Raw genomic sequence first — 15,153 nt, forward strand, 5'->3', positions numbered from 1 at the left:
TTAGGCCGATACGTATTTTACCTATTTTTGGTAAAAAAAAAAAGCAATAAGCGCATTGGTTGGTTTGCGCAAAATTTATAGCGTTTACAAAATAGGGGATAGTTTTATTGCATTTTTTTTATAATTTTTTTTTTTTTTTTTTTTTTTTTTTACTACTAATGGTGGCGATCAGCGATTTTTTTCGTGACTGCGACATTATGGCGGACACTTCGGACAATTTTGACACATTTTTGGGACCATTGTCATTTTCACAGCAAAAAATGCATTTAAAATGCATTGTTTTACTGTGGAAATGACGGTTGCAGTTTGGGCGTTAACCACAGGGGGCGCTGTAGGGGTTATGTGTCACCTAATGTGTGTTTACAACTGTAGGGGGGTGTGGCTGTAGGTGTGACGTCATCGATTGTGGATCCCTATAAAAGATCACGCGATCGATGACACCGCCACAGTGAAGAATGGGGAAGCCGTGTTTACACACGGCTCTCCCCGTTCTTCAGCTCTGGGGACCGATCGCGGGACTCCAGCGGCGATCGGGTCCGCGGGACACCGCCACAGTGAAGAACGGGGAAGCCGTGTTTACACACGGCTCTCCCCGTTCAGCTCCGGGGACCGATCGGGTCCCGGAGCTTCGGACTGGGTCGCGGGAGTGCGCCCAGTGTCCCCACACCAAATCCAGTTAACCACTTAAGGACCGCCTAACGCCGATATACGTCGGCAGAATGGCACATTGGACCTCCAACAAAGAGCACAATGGCAGCTGAAGGCGCCCAGTGTCCCCACACCAAATCCAGTTAACCACTTAAGGACCGCCTAACGCCGATATACGTCGGCAGAATGGCACATTGGACCTCCAACAAAGAGCACAATGGCAGCTGAAGGCGCCCAGTGTCCCCACACCAAATCCAGTTAACCACTTAAGGACCGCCTAACGCCGATATACGTCGGCAGAATGGCACGGCTGGGCTTAAAGATCAACGTACATATACGTTGATGCGCCCAGCCGTGCCATTCTGCCGACGTATATCGGCGTTAGGCGGTCCTTAAGTGGTTAACTGGATTTGGTGTGGGGACACTGGGCGCCTTCAGCTGCCATTGTGCTCTTTGTTGGAGGTCCAATGTGCCCCTGTGACTTTAAAAGGGGTTGTAAAAAAAATAAAAATAAAAAGTTTTCCCTAAATAGCTTCCTTTACCTTAGTGCAGTCCTCCTTCACTTACCTCATCCTTCCATTTTGCTTTTAAATGTCCTTATTTCTTCTGAGAAACCCTCACTTCCTGTTCTTCTGTCTGTAACTCCACACAGTAATGCAAGGCTTTCTCCCTAGTGTGGAGTGTCGTACTCACCCCCTCCCTTGGGCTACAGGAGAGTCAGGACGCCCACTAACACACAGTTCCTTTATCTGCAACGTAGAGAGCTTCCCGACTCTCCTGTAGTCCAAGGGAGGGGGCGAGCACAACACTCCACACCAGGGAGAAAGCCTTGCATTACTGTGTGGAGTTACAGACAGAATAACAGGAAGTGAGCATTTCTCAGAAGAAATAAGGACATTTAAAAGCAAAAATCGAAGGATGAGGTAAGTGAAGAAGGACTGCACTAAGGTAAAGGAAGCTATTTAGGAAAAAAAAACCTTTTCCTTTACAACCCCTTTAAGAGCAGGTATGCCTGAAGGGAGCCCACTTCTTCATTTATCAATTTCTATACATACACTAACTTGGAGACTCTCAAATCTGGAGTTAGGACTGCAGTATACAGAGGAGCTTCATCAGGCACTGTGGCTTCCACATATATTTGCAAGTGTGTGTGTGCGCAATTAAACTATGCAACATAAATTGTTAGACAGGGTCAGTTTGGTTATTTTTCAGGCTAGCTGCCAAGTGTGCTGGGAAATGTTTGTTTTGTGAGGGTTACAATCACGGTTACATTTTTTTTTTTGCCATCTGTGTCCCATTGGGGAGATTTCCCTTCACTTCCTGTCGCATAGTCAAAATAAAAACCCAAAACAAGAAAGTCCCTGGTTGTTTATACGTGTATATGGCTTTTAATACTTTAAGCACAAGTACAGTGTACGAGCGAGAAAATGTTCTATTTTTTTGGAAACGTGCGTATGCTCTAGTTATGGTTCTGATAGCACCGCTGTATACACAACTACAGTGGAACAGCAATTCATGCAAATAACAGGCTGTATTGCCGTACAGACATGGCGAGAGGGGCAGAGCCCATTGTCAATAACCAATGTGGAGGAGCAGGAGACACTGGCTTTTGCCCGTGTGAGCGGAGCTTAGAATGATGCATAGGCGCTACACAGCGGGATTGCGCACAGAGGGGACTCTGGTTGCACAGGAAGTACACTTTCAAAAATAATAAAATAAAAATCCTCTGCATCAAGAAAAAAAAAAATAATAATAATCTTTGCAAGTTCTATTAATCGGTTTTAGGAAACATTTAGACTTGAAGGTCTCTCACATAATCAGTGTAGAAAGCTTACACTGACTGGACTGTCATACTGCATTCATTCAGTGGCCATCCACCAACACTACACAGAGCAGCCATCTGTCACTACCTTTGCCCTCCATGACCTGCACGTAGTCCCCTCGGTAGTTGGTGCTGCTGACCTTCTGCTCCAGGCTGAAGCCACGAACACTGACCACATCCTCCACATCCGATAGGTCTTCATGCTCGGCGTACTGCGTCCGACCGATGGCACGCTGTGGGGAGAACATATAGGGCTATAGTAACAATCTACTGGGATAAGGATTCCAATCTATACAGAGTCCTCCGAACAAATACCATAGCCCTCAAACATCACATATGTACACATAGAAATCACCTTAGTGTTTTTTGTTTTCCTACATGAATCTATTGCAGCCATTCTCAACCAGGGTTCCTCCAGAGGTTGCTGGGGGTTCCTTGAGCTGTGGCTGATTGACTTACCATGTGATGGTGCCTGCATAGTCATTTACCTGGCTGTAGGGGTTACATTCTGCCCAGCACTTTAATGGCGCGTACACGCAATCGGTTCGTCTGATGAAAATGGTCTGATGGACCGTTTTCATCAGACGAACCGATCGTGTGTGGCCCGACAGTTCCGGTTAAGAGTGACAGTGTTGCAGCACTTCCAAAGCACTGCCTATTAATTTCAATGGGAAGGGCGTTTTGGGAGCACTAAATACAGCGCTCTCAACCCCCCCACCCCCAAAGATGCTGCTTGCAGGATTATTACCCAACGTCCCACAAGCGCACCGCCCCAGTGTAAGAAAAATCACACCGAGATGAATGGGAGGTGGTTTTCAGGCGCTATTTCTAGTGCTAAAACGCCTGGAAACCGTCTAATAAAAATAGCAAATCTATACTTTGAATTCAGTCCCATGTCAGACAAGACTAGTGTGTATATATATTTTATGACGTCACTTCCAGGTCACTCGGCTGCCAATGGCGCCAGATTTAAAAAAGTACACAGTATTCAGAATCACAGTTTTCGGCAAAGGAGGTATCGAGGGTCTTTAAGACCCCCCCATTCCCTCCATAAAGAGTACCTGTCACCACCTATTACTGTCACAAGGGAGGTTTACATTCCTTGTGACAGCAATAAAAGTGATCAAAATGGTAAAAAAAATTAAAATAAAATGTAAAGCGCCCCCCTCCCCGCAAGCTCACGCAACAAATAAAACGGTGTTCAAATCACACGAATTATAATAAATAAAAAAAAAATTATATTTATATATATATATATATATATATATATATATATATTTATATTTATATTTATATTTATATTTATATTTATATTTATATTTATATTTATATTTATATTTATATTTATATATATATTTATATATATATATATATATATATATATATATATATATATATATATATATATATATATTCCAAGTAAGATGGAAGCGCCTTCAGCGGAGACAGTATGCCGCTGAAGGGCTTAGCTTTCAGGCAAATCTGTCATAATGTGCTAGTATTTGATGCATACTAGCACATTATGACTTAAACTACTCAGATTTTTTTTTTTGGATACAGGCTACTACCCCTTTAACTCTATCAACTCCAAATCCTAATGTAAAAATCACAACACACAAAAGGAAAAAAAATTCATAAAAAATACACACAAAAGGAAATGCACACTGACAGATGAAAAAATGGACAGCAATTTTTTCCTATGGGCACATGGATTATCTGTTTACAACTTGTTCAGGTATGTTTTTTAACTGGAAAACAATGACCATATACACACCAAAAAAAAGTGGGGGAAATAGACTTCTTTCCCAGGCAGGAATAATTGATTCTAGAGCCGATAACCCATTTGATTAACATACTAAACACTGGTAAGTGGATTTTGATTGATAGTTACAATATGATCATAACTTGCCATCGTAAAATGATAACCATGCAATCTCAGAATCTGATCAATGAAAATATGATCGTTTTAGTGAAAAAAAAAAAAAAAAGTAATTTGATGCAAAAAGATACACAATTTTCTGCTCTGGCCAATGGACTTAGTTTGACTGAGCCCCGGTTCACACTGATGCTATGCGACTTCGCATTGTGATTTTTTTACATTGCAATGTGAATTCTGCTTAGCATGTGCAGTTTACATGCGAATTTAGCCCTCGTTCACATTGGTCCGACCTGTCATATGGTTTAACCAGGTCAAATCCTATGACAAGTTGCACCCTGTGGTTGGCAATTGCTCTTCTTAAATCAGTGCGACATAGACTTTGCAGTGCCGCGTCAATTTAAAAAAGTTTCTTCACCGCTTCTGGCGATTTAGGGTGCATCTGTGCATAAAGCCGCACACATCTTCTAAGTCGCACTGACATGCGGCTTTGGAATCGTGAAATTTTGGAAGACGTTGCACGATTTCAAAGCTGCATTCAATGCAAACAAGAGCTTAGTGCCAATTAGTGAGGAGTGGTCACACTATAAAATCTAGGCAAAAAAAAATAAAAAAATCAATGATGTGAAAACTGGACTGCAAATTCAATACAGTTATAAAATTAATAAAAAAACGATTGAAAACAAATTCAATACAGTCCCATAGACGTCTTTGGAGCTCAAAGTTGCACCGCACTAAACTTGCACAGGACCCTTTTTTGAACCGGATGAAATTCGCACCACATAGATGTGAACAGCCTTCATTGGAAATAATGCATATTTACATGACATGCAAATCTATGCTTTTCAGATCACATCTGATCAACATAGAATTCGCATAAGCCCCCTGTTCACATTGGAGCGACCCATCATGCGATTTGGACAGGTCAAATCACATGACAAGTCAAACCCCATTGTTGGCAATTGCACTGTTCAAAACGGTGCGTTGACTGTGGTGCCGCATCGATTTGAAAAAGTAGGTGAGGGAAAGGTCACGATTTTGTTTTCTATAAAATCTAGGCAAAAAAATAAAAATTGCGGCAATGTAAACACTGGACTGCAAATTAAATCCAGTCCCATAGAAGTCTATGGCGCTAAAATTTGTACAGCACTGCACAATTTCAAGGCCGCAATCAATGCGAGCCAAGGCTTGGTTCACACTGCAGCGAAGCGGGTAATCCTGCGAATACACGGCGGGTTCCCACATCACATGTCTCCTGGCAGGAGTTCACACTGCCCTATGCGAGCTGCTGGGAGTGTCAATTTAAAGTTAATTACACCCGCAAATCAGTTTGCATATCGCAGTTCAAACTACAAATTCAGACATAAATCGGATTGCATGGGTGTGAACAACAATGCAATTTGATTCTGCCGCGGACCAAAAAAGGGGTCCTGTGCGAGTTTGGTCCGAATGCAATGCAAATTTAGCTAAACTACCTGCATGGCTGAAATCACATGTGATTTGCACTGCAGTGGAAAGTCGGACATTGCACTAGAGCAGTGGCGGCTGGTGAAGTTTTATGATGGGGGGGCGCAATACCCCGCCCTTCCACATTTGGTCCCTCCCACTTCTCATAAGCCACACCCCTTATATAATCCACCACTCCGTCCCCTGTATTCCACTCAATGTCAGGAGTATACAGCTCAGCGTCACAGCACAGAGTATATAGCCCCAGCATCACAAATCATGGTATATAGCGCAGCCTTACAGATCGGTGCAAACAAACTAAAATATGACACTGTTAGTAATGAAGGACTCAAAATGGGCAGGAGATTACCAGAGACTGCGGACATACTGCACAGGATTACCAGAGACTGCGGACATACTGCACAAGATTACCAGAGACTGCGGACATACTGCACAGGATTACCAGAGACTGCGGACATACTGCACAGGATTACCAGAGACTGCGGACATACTGCACAAGATTACCAGAGACTGCGGACATACTGCACAGGATTACCAGAGACTGCGGACAAACTGCACAGGATTACCAGAGACTGCGGACATACTGCACAAGATTACCAGAGACTGCGGACATACTGCACAAGATTACCAGAGACTGCAGACATACTGCAGGAGATTACCAGAGACTGCGGACATACTGCAGGAGATTACCAGAGACTGCGGACATACTGCAAAAGATTACCAGAGACTGCGGACATACTACACAAGATTACCAGAGACTGCTGACATACTACACAAGATTACCAGAGACTGCGGACATACTGCACAAGATTACCAGAGACTGCAGGAATTACTTGTCCTGCGACTTGGGACTTAAATGTTGCATGACAAGTCGTTTCCAATGAGAACCGTTCATATCTGTGCGACTTCAAAGTAGTCCCTGCATTACTTTGGTCCCACTTTGATGCAACTTGAGGTCCGTAGACCTCGAGAATACACAGGCATTGCTTTAAAGGAGTTCTCTGAGCTAAAACTTTTAACCCCCGCTGTGCCCGGGCTGTAAAACTATACAAAATAAACTTTCACTTACCTGCCTACGATCCCCCGTTGTTCCGATATCGCCGTCCCGTTCTCCGGTCCCCGTCTCTTCCACTTCCTGGGGGTCGGTGACTCACAGTGCGCTCAGCCTATCAGCGGTCGCGACGGGACATTGCTGCGGCCGCTGATAGGCTGAGCGCACTGTGAGTCACCGACCCCCAGGAAGTGGAAGAGACCGGGACCGGAGAACGGGACGGCGATATCGGAACAACGGGGGATCGTAGGCAGGTAAGTGAAAGTTTATTTTGTATAGTTTTACAGCCCGGGCACAGCGGGGGTTAAAAGTTTTAGCTCAGAGAACTCCTTTAAGTCACATCAGAATTGCAGTAGAATTGTGCAACTTTCAGACTGCATTAGCCTGAAAGTCGCAAGATTCTGCCACAATTTTTTGGTGCGATTTTGCAGCGACTTGAAGCAATGCCTATGTATTCTGGAGGTCTATGGACCTCAAGTCACATCAAGGTGGGACAAAAGTAATGCAGGGACTACTTCAAAGTTGCACAGATATGAACAGTTCTCATTAGAAATCATCGGGTCCAACTTATCCTGCAACTTTCCAGTCCCAAGTCGCAGGACAATTTGCAAGCGGGGGGTGGGGTGGTGTTGACGGCCGATATTTTCCCTGCACATTAAGTATAAAAAAAGTTTTTTTTTAAATAACTGGGGGGGGGGGGGGGGGTGGTCTGGTGGGGTAGTGTTACCGCCCGCTATTTGTGCTGTAATGAATTTTTACATAGAAAAGAAATGTTGTTAATAAATGGGTAAATTAATTATAAAAAAAAGATTTTTTTAATAACCGTTATTGGAAAAATCTTTTTTTTATAATTCATTTACCCATTTATTAACAACATTTATTTTCTATGTAAAAATTCATTACAGCACAAGTAACACTACAGCGGGCGGTAACACTACCCCACCAGACCACCTCCCCCCCCCCAGTTATTAAAAAAAAAACTTTTTTTATACTTAATGCTAAATTGAATCAAATATAAAAAATAAACTGTTAATAAGCTTAATATATTTAACGAATATAAAATAAAATATTAAAATATTAGATGCAAAAAAAGACTTTGAATAAGCGGGGGGGGGGGGGGGTTTGGTGCCGCCGAATACTAAATAGATAAAAAAAGTTTCAATAAGCGGGGCCGGCCGGCCGCCGAATACGAAAATAGTTTGTGGAAATCGCGGGAGGGGTTGGATGCTGTGAAGCGGCCGCCGATGTAGAGACAGGCAGGCTTACCTCTTCCACGGTCGGGCGCACTGAGCTCGAGCTGACCCGACGTCACCTCTGGTTCCCCCCAGTGGGACACTATCTGACTGAATACCTCCGTATTTAAGGACCATTCGTCCTGGCTGACTGGCTGGCGGCTCAGAAAATCCGCCAGAGTGTTGTGAGAGCCTTTTAGGTGAACTGCCGAAAGGAAAGACAAGTTCACTTCTGCCCAGTTCATAATCTTGTCTGCGATAACCTGCAGGGGAGGACTCCTCGTACCTCCCTGCTTGTTTAAATAAGCGACGGTCGCCGCGTTGTCTGTCCTGACCTGCAGATGCCTCCCTGATATCAAGGGCTGGAAGGACTCTATTGCCCTTAGGACTGCGAGAAGTTCTCTCTGGTTTGAAGACCGCTGAGCCTCTCTTGGAGACCAGGAGCCTTGAGCCAAGCTGCTCCCTAGGTGGGCTCCCCACCCCAGCGCGCTGGCATCCGTAGTCATCACTATGGCCGTGGGCGGATTCCAAGACAATCCGATCTCCAAATTGTGGTGGTTCCGCCACCACCACAGGGTTCTTTTTAACTTGGTCGGAATGTGCATAGGGAGGTCTAGGCCTTCTCTTCTTCCATCCCACTGTCCTAGCATCGCATTCTGTAAAAAACGCTGGTGATGCCTGGCCCACGGCACTGCTGGAAAGCAGGCCGACATCAGTCCCAACACTCTCATAGCTTCCCTGATTGGAGTGATCTGATTGGTTTGTATCTGAGCCACTGCCTGCCCCACTTTCTGAATCTTCTCTACCGGAAGAAATACTTTCCTTTCCACCGAGGAAATCCTGTAACCTAAGTACAGGACTTCCTGGGACGGAATAAGCTGGGACTTCTCTCTGTTCACCAACCAACCCAGAGAGCGGAGTAACCTCTGGGATTCCTCTAGGTCCTTTTCCAACTGGGGACCGGAGGAGGAAACGAAAAGCAGATCGTCCAGGTACGGTATTACCGTGATCGCCTTGTTCCTTAAGGGTGCTAGGGCTTCTGCTAGTACTTTTGTGAAGATCCTCGGAGAGGAGGCTAGGCCGAAGGGAAGTGCCCTGAATTGGTAATGGACCACTTCCGAGCCTCTCTGTACTGCCAACCTCAAAAATCTTTGGTATTCCCGATGTATGGGGATATGGAGATACGCATCTCTGAGGTCCATTGTTGCTAGGAAGCAACCCGGGAACAAAAAATTTGTTACTGAAAATATCGATTCCATCCGGAATCTTTTGTATCTCAGGAATCTGTTCAGGGGGCGGAGATTCAGGATCAACCTGAACTTCCCAGATGGTTTTTTTACTACAAACACGTGTGAGTAATTCCCCTGCCCTTCCTCCTCTCGAGGAACTCTCACCAAAACCTTCTGGTCTAGAAGATCTCCCAATAACAGGTTTAGAGCTTCCGCCTTCTCTCGGTCTCTTGATAACCTGGTTAGCAAAAACATAGGAGGAGGAATTACATCGAATTCCAGCCTGTACCCGTTCCTGATGATATCTAGGACGAACGGGCTTGGCGTACACTGAATCCACTGTGGGAGGAACTCCCCCAATCTTCCTCCCACAGGGACTAAGGCGTCACTGGGGTTTTGGGGTGGCTTGAGGAGGATTGAATAAGATGTTTCCTCTACCACGCCCTTTATTCCCTGTCCAGTGCTTCTTGGGGTGACCACGCTCTGACCCTGACCTCTGTTGCCTGAAGCCACGAAAAAACTGTTTGTCGCCTTTTTTCTTCTTCTCAGGAAAAGATTTCTTTTTATCCTGGGTTCTTTCTAAGGCTTCCTGCAGACCAGGCCCAAACAAATGATCGCCTGAAAAAGGCAGCCCACAAAGTTTTAATTTAGAACCAGAGTCCCCCGGCCAAGTTTTAAGCCATACAGCCCGCCTGGCGGCGTTGACCAAGGCGGCCGATCTGGCTGCCAGTCTGACAGACTCAGCCGAGGCATCTGCTAAAAATCCCACAGCTTTAAACAATAAGGGAAATGAGCCTAGAAGTTGTTGTCTAGAAATACCTGCTGATATATGCGACTGTAACTGTGTAAGCCAGCATTCAAGATTCCTGGCTACACAGGTAGCCGCTAGGGCTGGTTTTAAACCAATGGACGAAGCATCCCATGCCCTCTTGAGCAGCACATCTCCCCTCTTATCCATGGGATCCTTCAGTGCGCCTAGATCATCAAAGGCCAAATCTGTATTTTTTGATATCTTGGCCAATGGTGCATCCAATTTTGGAATTTTATTCCATGGTTGAGAGACATCAGATTCAAACGGAAATCTCCTTTTAAGACTTCCCGAAAAAAATGGTCTCCTTTCTGGATGTTCCCACTCCAGCAAAATCAACTCAACAAGAGATTTATGTACTGGGAAAACCCTGGCTTTCTGTGCATTAGACCCTAGATACATCTGGTCATGCTTAGAAAGAATGACTTGCTCCTCCTGAATTTCCAACGTGTCGTAGACCGCTTTTAGCAGATCTCCCACGTCTTCTAGTGTCAGTCTATACCTAGATCCCGTAGGGACATCTTCCCCGTCCTCGGACCCCGAAGCGGAATCTGCTTGGGAAGATGTCGGACCTGAAAGAGACCACCCACTTGATCTGCCTTCTCTCTCTAGTTCCTCTTCTTGTACTGGAACCGATAAAGAAGGGGTACTGGCTGCCCTGGGTAGCGGGACTGCTACTTGTACTCTATCCATCATTCCTCTAAATGATGAAAAGGTGGACGCTAATTCATCCTTAACAGAAGACAGGATCTTTCTGCACTCTGCTGCTGAATCGTCCTTAACTAAGTCATTGACACATTCTGGGCATACTGGCTTCTTCCAATTAACGCTCATTTTAGCCCCACACACGGCACACTTCTTCCTGGGAGTCTGAACAGGAGGCACCTTAACCTGAGAAAGACAGACAGGAAGCTATTAGAACATCCCTTTAACTAACACCTCTGTGCAGTAAGGAATGAGTGTGCGCTACAAAAAAACCCTCCACCACAGGTTCCCCACCTTAGGAGAGTGAAAATAAATAGAGTGCCACCCTCCCAGTGTAAGAGTAGTCTACCCTCACCACCTTACCTGGGAGGTACCGGAGCTTGCTGCGCATGGTTCTGTGGCCTGAATCGCCTCTTCCATGTCGCTGGGTCTTTTTTCACGGCCTGGCCGAGGATCACCCTTGCTCCGGGCCTGTCTCTTCAGCCGCGCCGTATTTTTAAACCAGGAGATCGGAACGCATCTCCGCGGCGCCCTCCGATGACGTCGTTCCGGCGGAGGTGAGTCACTTCCGCCCCTTGGAACGCAAACCCGCCCCTCGGCTTCCGGAAGCACGGAGCTTCCGCCCTCTCTCGCCTCGCAGCACGGAGGAATGATCCTGGCGGGTAGCGTCTCCCGCCTCCGCCAGTCCGCCGAACCTTAAAGGTAAACAGGGGTTTTAAGGGAAAAAACGCCATCGAAGGTCCCACTCTCCCCGAGCTAGGGCAGCATTAGATACGGCACCGTACTCTACCCCTAACAGGTCAGAGGGGTGTCCAGGCAGAGGAGGTCATAGCCAGGTGCTCCTTCACAGGACAGTCCTGAGACCTGGAGCTCCCATGTTCCTTGCGTGCGTGCTCCTTCCCGTCCGGTAGGAAACACAAATAACTGAAGATGGAGGCCTGGAGGACCGCCTTTAAAGAAATGGGGGTGTGTGTGTTTCCTGTCCCGGAGGGAGGAGCCCAAGGTCTCAGAGGCTGTCCTGGAAGACGACTTGAGAAAAACTAATTTTCCTTCCGTCTGGCGGATCGGGTGAACACGGACATACGGTCCGTGTTCATCAGATCCCCCATAGGGGAGAGCGGAGAAAAGACAGGGCGGCCCCTGCACAGTGTGCGGGGACCACCCTGTCACCTGCCGGTTCAGCGGGGATCAACGGAGCGATCCTCGCAGAGCAAGCGGAGGTTCACGGGGCGGATCATTACTGATCCGCCCCGTGTGAAAGAGGCCTTTCAGTAGTTTTTTTTAACCCCCATTATGTTACTAAATATCTCAGGCCGGGGTCACACCTCTGTGTATTTATTTGTTCATTTTTGCAGAAACGCACTACAGTTCATTTACATGGTTTCCTATGGGACACGTTCACATCCATGATTTTTTTTCAGCTGGAAGGGAAAGGACTTTTTTTTAACGCATAACAGTGCCATTTTGTTTTTTTTGGTTCAGTATACTTCAATGGAGAAGCTGCAGAAAAGCATGTAATGCGTTTTTGCGGCAATTTGTGTTTTTTAATCCGCCCAACAACAAATTGGCCAAAAAATTACTTTTTTTTTTTTTTTTTTTAACGTTATTAACCGATTTATCGAAACAATAATCGGCCAACTAATCGATTATGAAAATAATCGTTAGTTGCAGCCCTAGATCCCAGTGTGAACCACTTTGCGCTTCAGGAACCCGCACTGGATTTGCATCGCACTAGTGTGAACTTCACATCGACATCCACAGCGGTTCGCAGATCTCAGTGTGGACCACTGTGCGATTCAGGCGCGATGAGGGAACCCGCACAGGTCCCCAGACTCAGGTACATTTGCGCGATATTTGCGGGGGAGCAGGGCAACGATTTTGCCCTGCGCCCCCACAAATATTTTGCGCTGCCCTCGATTCACGGAGCAGTAGCGAGGGCGCGACGGCACGCCGGCAAAATTGCCCGGCGTAAGCGCACGCAATGTAAATGATCCCGCTGGGGGCGGGAATCATTTAAATTAGGCGCGCTCCCGCGCCGAGCGTACAGCGCATGCTCCGTCTGGAAACTTTCCCGACGTGCATTGCGGCAAATGACGTCGCAAGGATGTCATTTGCTTCAAAGTGAACGTGAATGGCGTCCAGCGCCATTCACGAATCACTTACGCAAACGACGTGAAATTCAAATTTCACGTCGCGGGAGCGGCGGCTATACTTTAGCATTGGCTGCCCCTACTATTAGAAGGGGCAGCCTTGCGCTAAAGTTGCCGTACGGAAACTCCGTACCTGGCTTGCGTGGGGCCCGCGCAAGTTTGTGAATCAGTTGGTAGTATGCAATTTGCATACTACACGCTGATCACAATGGGAGCGCCCCCTAGCGGCACACGCAAGAATGCAGCCTAAAATCTGCGAGGCATAAGAGCCTTATGCCGCGCAGATTTTAGGCTGCAGTCGGTGTAACAAGGTTCCTGAATCAGGAGCACTCGTTACACCGGAGCAAGTAAGCAATTGCGCCGTGTAACTTATGGTTACACGGGCGCAATTGCTTCTTGAATCTGGGCCAGGATTCGCAGGGTTCTCGCATTGCACTAGTGTGAACTGGGCCTAAAGGTCTATGGAGCTGAAAAATCGCACTAAACTCGCACAGGACCCTTTTTTGAACCTGATCAAATTTGCACCATATATATGTGAACAGCCTTCATTGGGAATGATGTTTTTTTTTTTTACATGACATGCAAATCTATGCTTTTCGGATCGCATCCGATCCGCAGAAGTGTGAACCAGGGATAAATCCGATTGGAAGGAAAGTTAAAGGCCAGTCGCGGATTTGATTTATTTGATCAGATGTCGATTGGACAATAAAATTGAAGTGTGTAAGTTATTAGGATGTACCATATGCTCCATGAACCTGATCTGACCTACATCTATCAGGCAGAATGGTGGTAGAAGGTGTGGGCTCTGCTCAGGTTGCCGATCCCAGGCAGGACATTTAAATGCCATGTGCAGCTTTGTGTATATAAACAAGGGAGGTGGGCTGGAGGAGGAGGACTGGCTGCGGCCAGGAAGACAATACAGGGGGGAGCTGTGCCCGATCGGGGGGACCTGGGAGGTGCCCCCCGGTGCCAGTGCCCGGGTGGATGGTATCGGAGGGGAGATCGGTGGTGTCGGGCCCTGTATGGGGAGGAGAGAAGCAGCACGATCATGTCGTTTCCTCGCATAGAGGAAAGTTGTTGCTCAGGCAGCAGCCAGCAGGGACACGGAGAGCTGCACGTTCACAGATCATAACAAAGCCATGCCAGGAGCACTCCGGGGGATCTGCCCCCCTACATGTGCCATCTGCACAAAGGACACACTCATCACATACACCCCGATCTACACACTCACCACCCCCCCACAGCCCGATCTACACACCAATCTTCTTCCAGAGCCTTTCTTTGCCTCCATGGTTTGGAGAGGAGTGGAGGGGGAAAAGGCTGCAGAGGAGCTCTCCTCAGTTATTCTTGCATTGCATGGCGGAGAACGGTCGTAAAAGAAAAGTTTCGCTGTCGGGCGACAATCTCCGGCTCCTCTCTATAAACTAGCAGGCTGAGGAGTAGTAGGCTCGGTGACGTCATGATCTACAGTAGGTACCATCGTTCCCGGGAGCACCGACCTCCACATGACAGGCAACTCTCACAACTCCACACAACACAGGCGCGTGGCCGCCGGGCTGCTTCCAGTGAATCAGACATTTCCTGACACTCGGGAACCTCTCATATTAATATTTGGGTCGGCGGCGGGGGATAGGTTGCCTTGTACGCAGGCGCCGTGCACGCTCTTGCTCTTTATTTGTTATGACTGCTGCATGAAGTCTGCACTACTCAGCCTGGACTTTCCCGACCACTCAGCGAGGGCGTGGGCGGGGCCGGACACGCCCCCTCCGCATGATCAGCCTTTTTGTTTACAGCCCTCTGGGTGACAGCAGGCTGACATGACTGGCCGCATCGGGAACTTTCATTCTTCCTCATCACAAAGGAAACGTCCCACCTAATGGTGGCACTCAGTGAGACAATCATTTCCCAATCACTCCCTCCCCCTAATCGATCGCTAGTACACAACCCATTCGATCAATAGGCCACCTATTAGGAAGTGGATTTTAATTTATAGTTAAAGTGTAACAAAAAGGCACAACTTTATTTTTTATTAAATTTTTGATATTAGAACACTTGCCATGTCAGGTTTTATTGCTGGCTGTGTCCCTATTAAAGAGATTCACCCTTTCTATTTGTCGTGTTTACCATGATCATCAAAAGTGAAAGTAAAAGAGAATCCCACATTT

The 15,153-nt window shown here is 46.7% G+C and overlaps 1 protein-coding gene across 4 annotated transcripts in view; it reads right to left on the minus strand.

Annotated features, from left to right (window-relative positions):
* The window catches only part of KDM2B (lysine demethylase 2B), a 199,085-nt gene extending 184,455 nt beyond the window's left edge, over nucleotides 1–14,630 (minus strand). For 2 of the 4 annotated variants that reach the window (XM_040346897.1, XM_040346913.1), the window contains exons 1-2: nucleotides 14,247–14,630; nucleotides 2,559–2,703 (exon numbers count right to left, since the gene is read on the minus strand). In XM_040346897.1, coding sequence (XP_040202831.1) covers nucleotides 2,559–2,703; nucleotides 14,247–14,279 — 178 coding nt within the window. In that variant the 5' untranslated portion in view covers nucleotides 14,280–14,630. The remainder of the gene's footprint in view (nucleotides 1–2,558; nucleotides 2,704–14,246) is intronic. The other 2 variants (XM_040346888.1, XM_040346880.1) reach the window with 2 other exon arrangements.
* Nucleotides 14,631–15,153: the final 523 nt, after the last annotated feature.

Source organism: Rana temporaria, chromosome 1 (genome assembly GCF_905171775.1).
Source record: "Rana temporaria chromosome 1, aRanTem1.1, whole genome shotgun sequence".
Classification (NCBI taxonomy): Eukaryota; Metazoa; Chordata; class Amphibia; order Anura; family Ranidae; genus Rana; species Rana temporaria.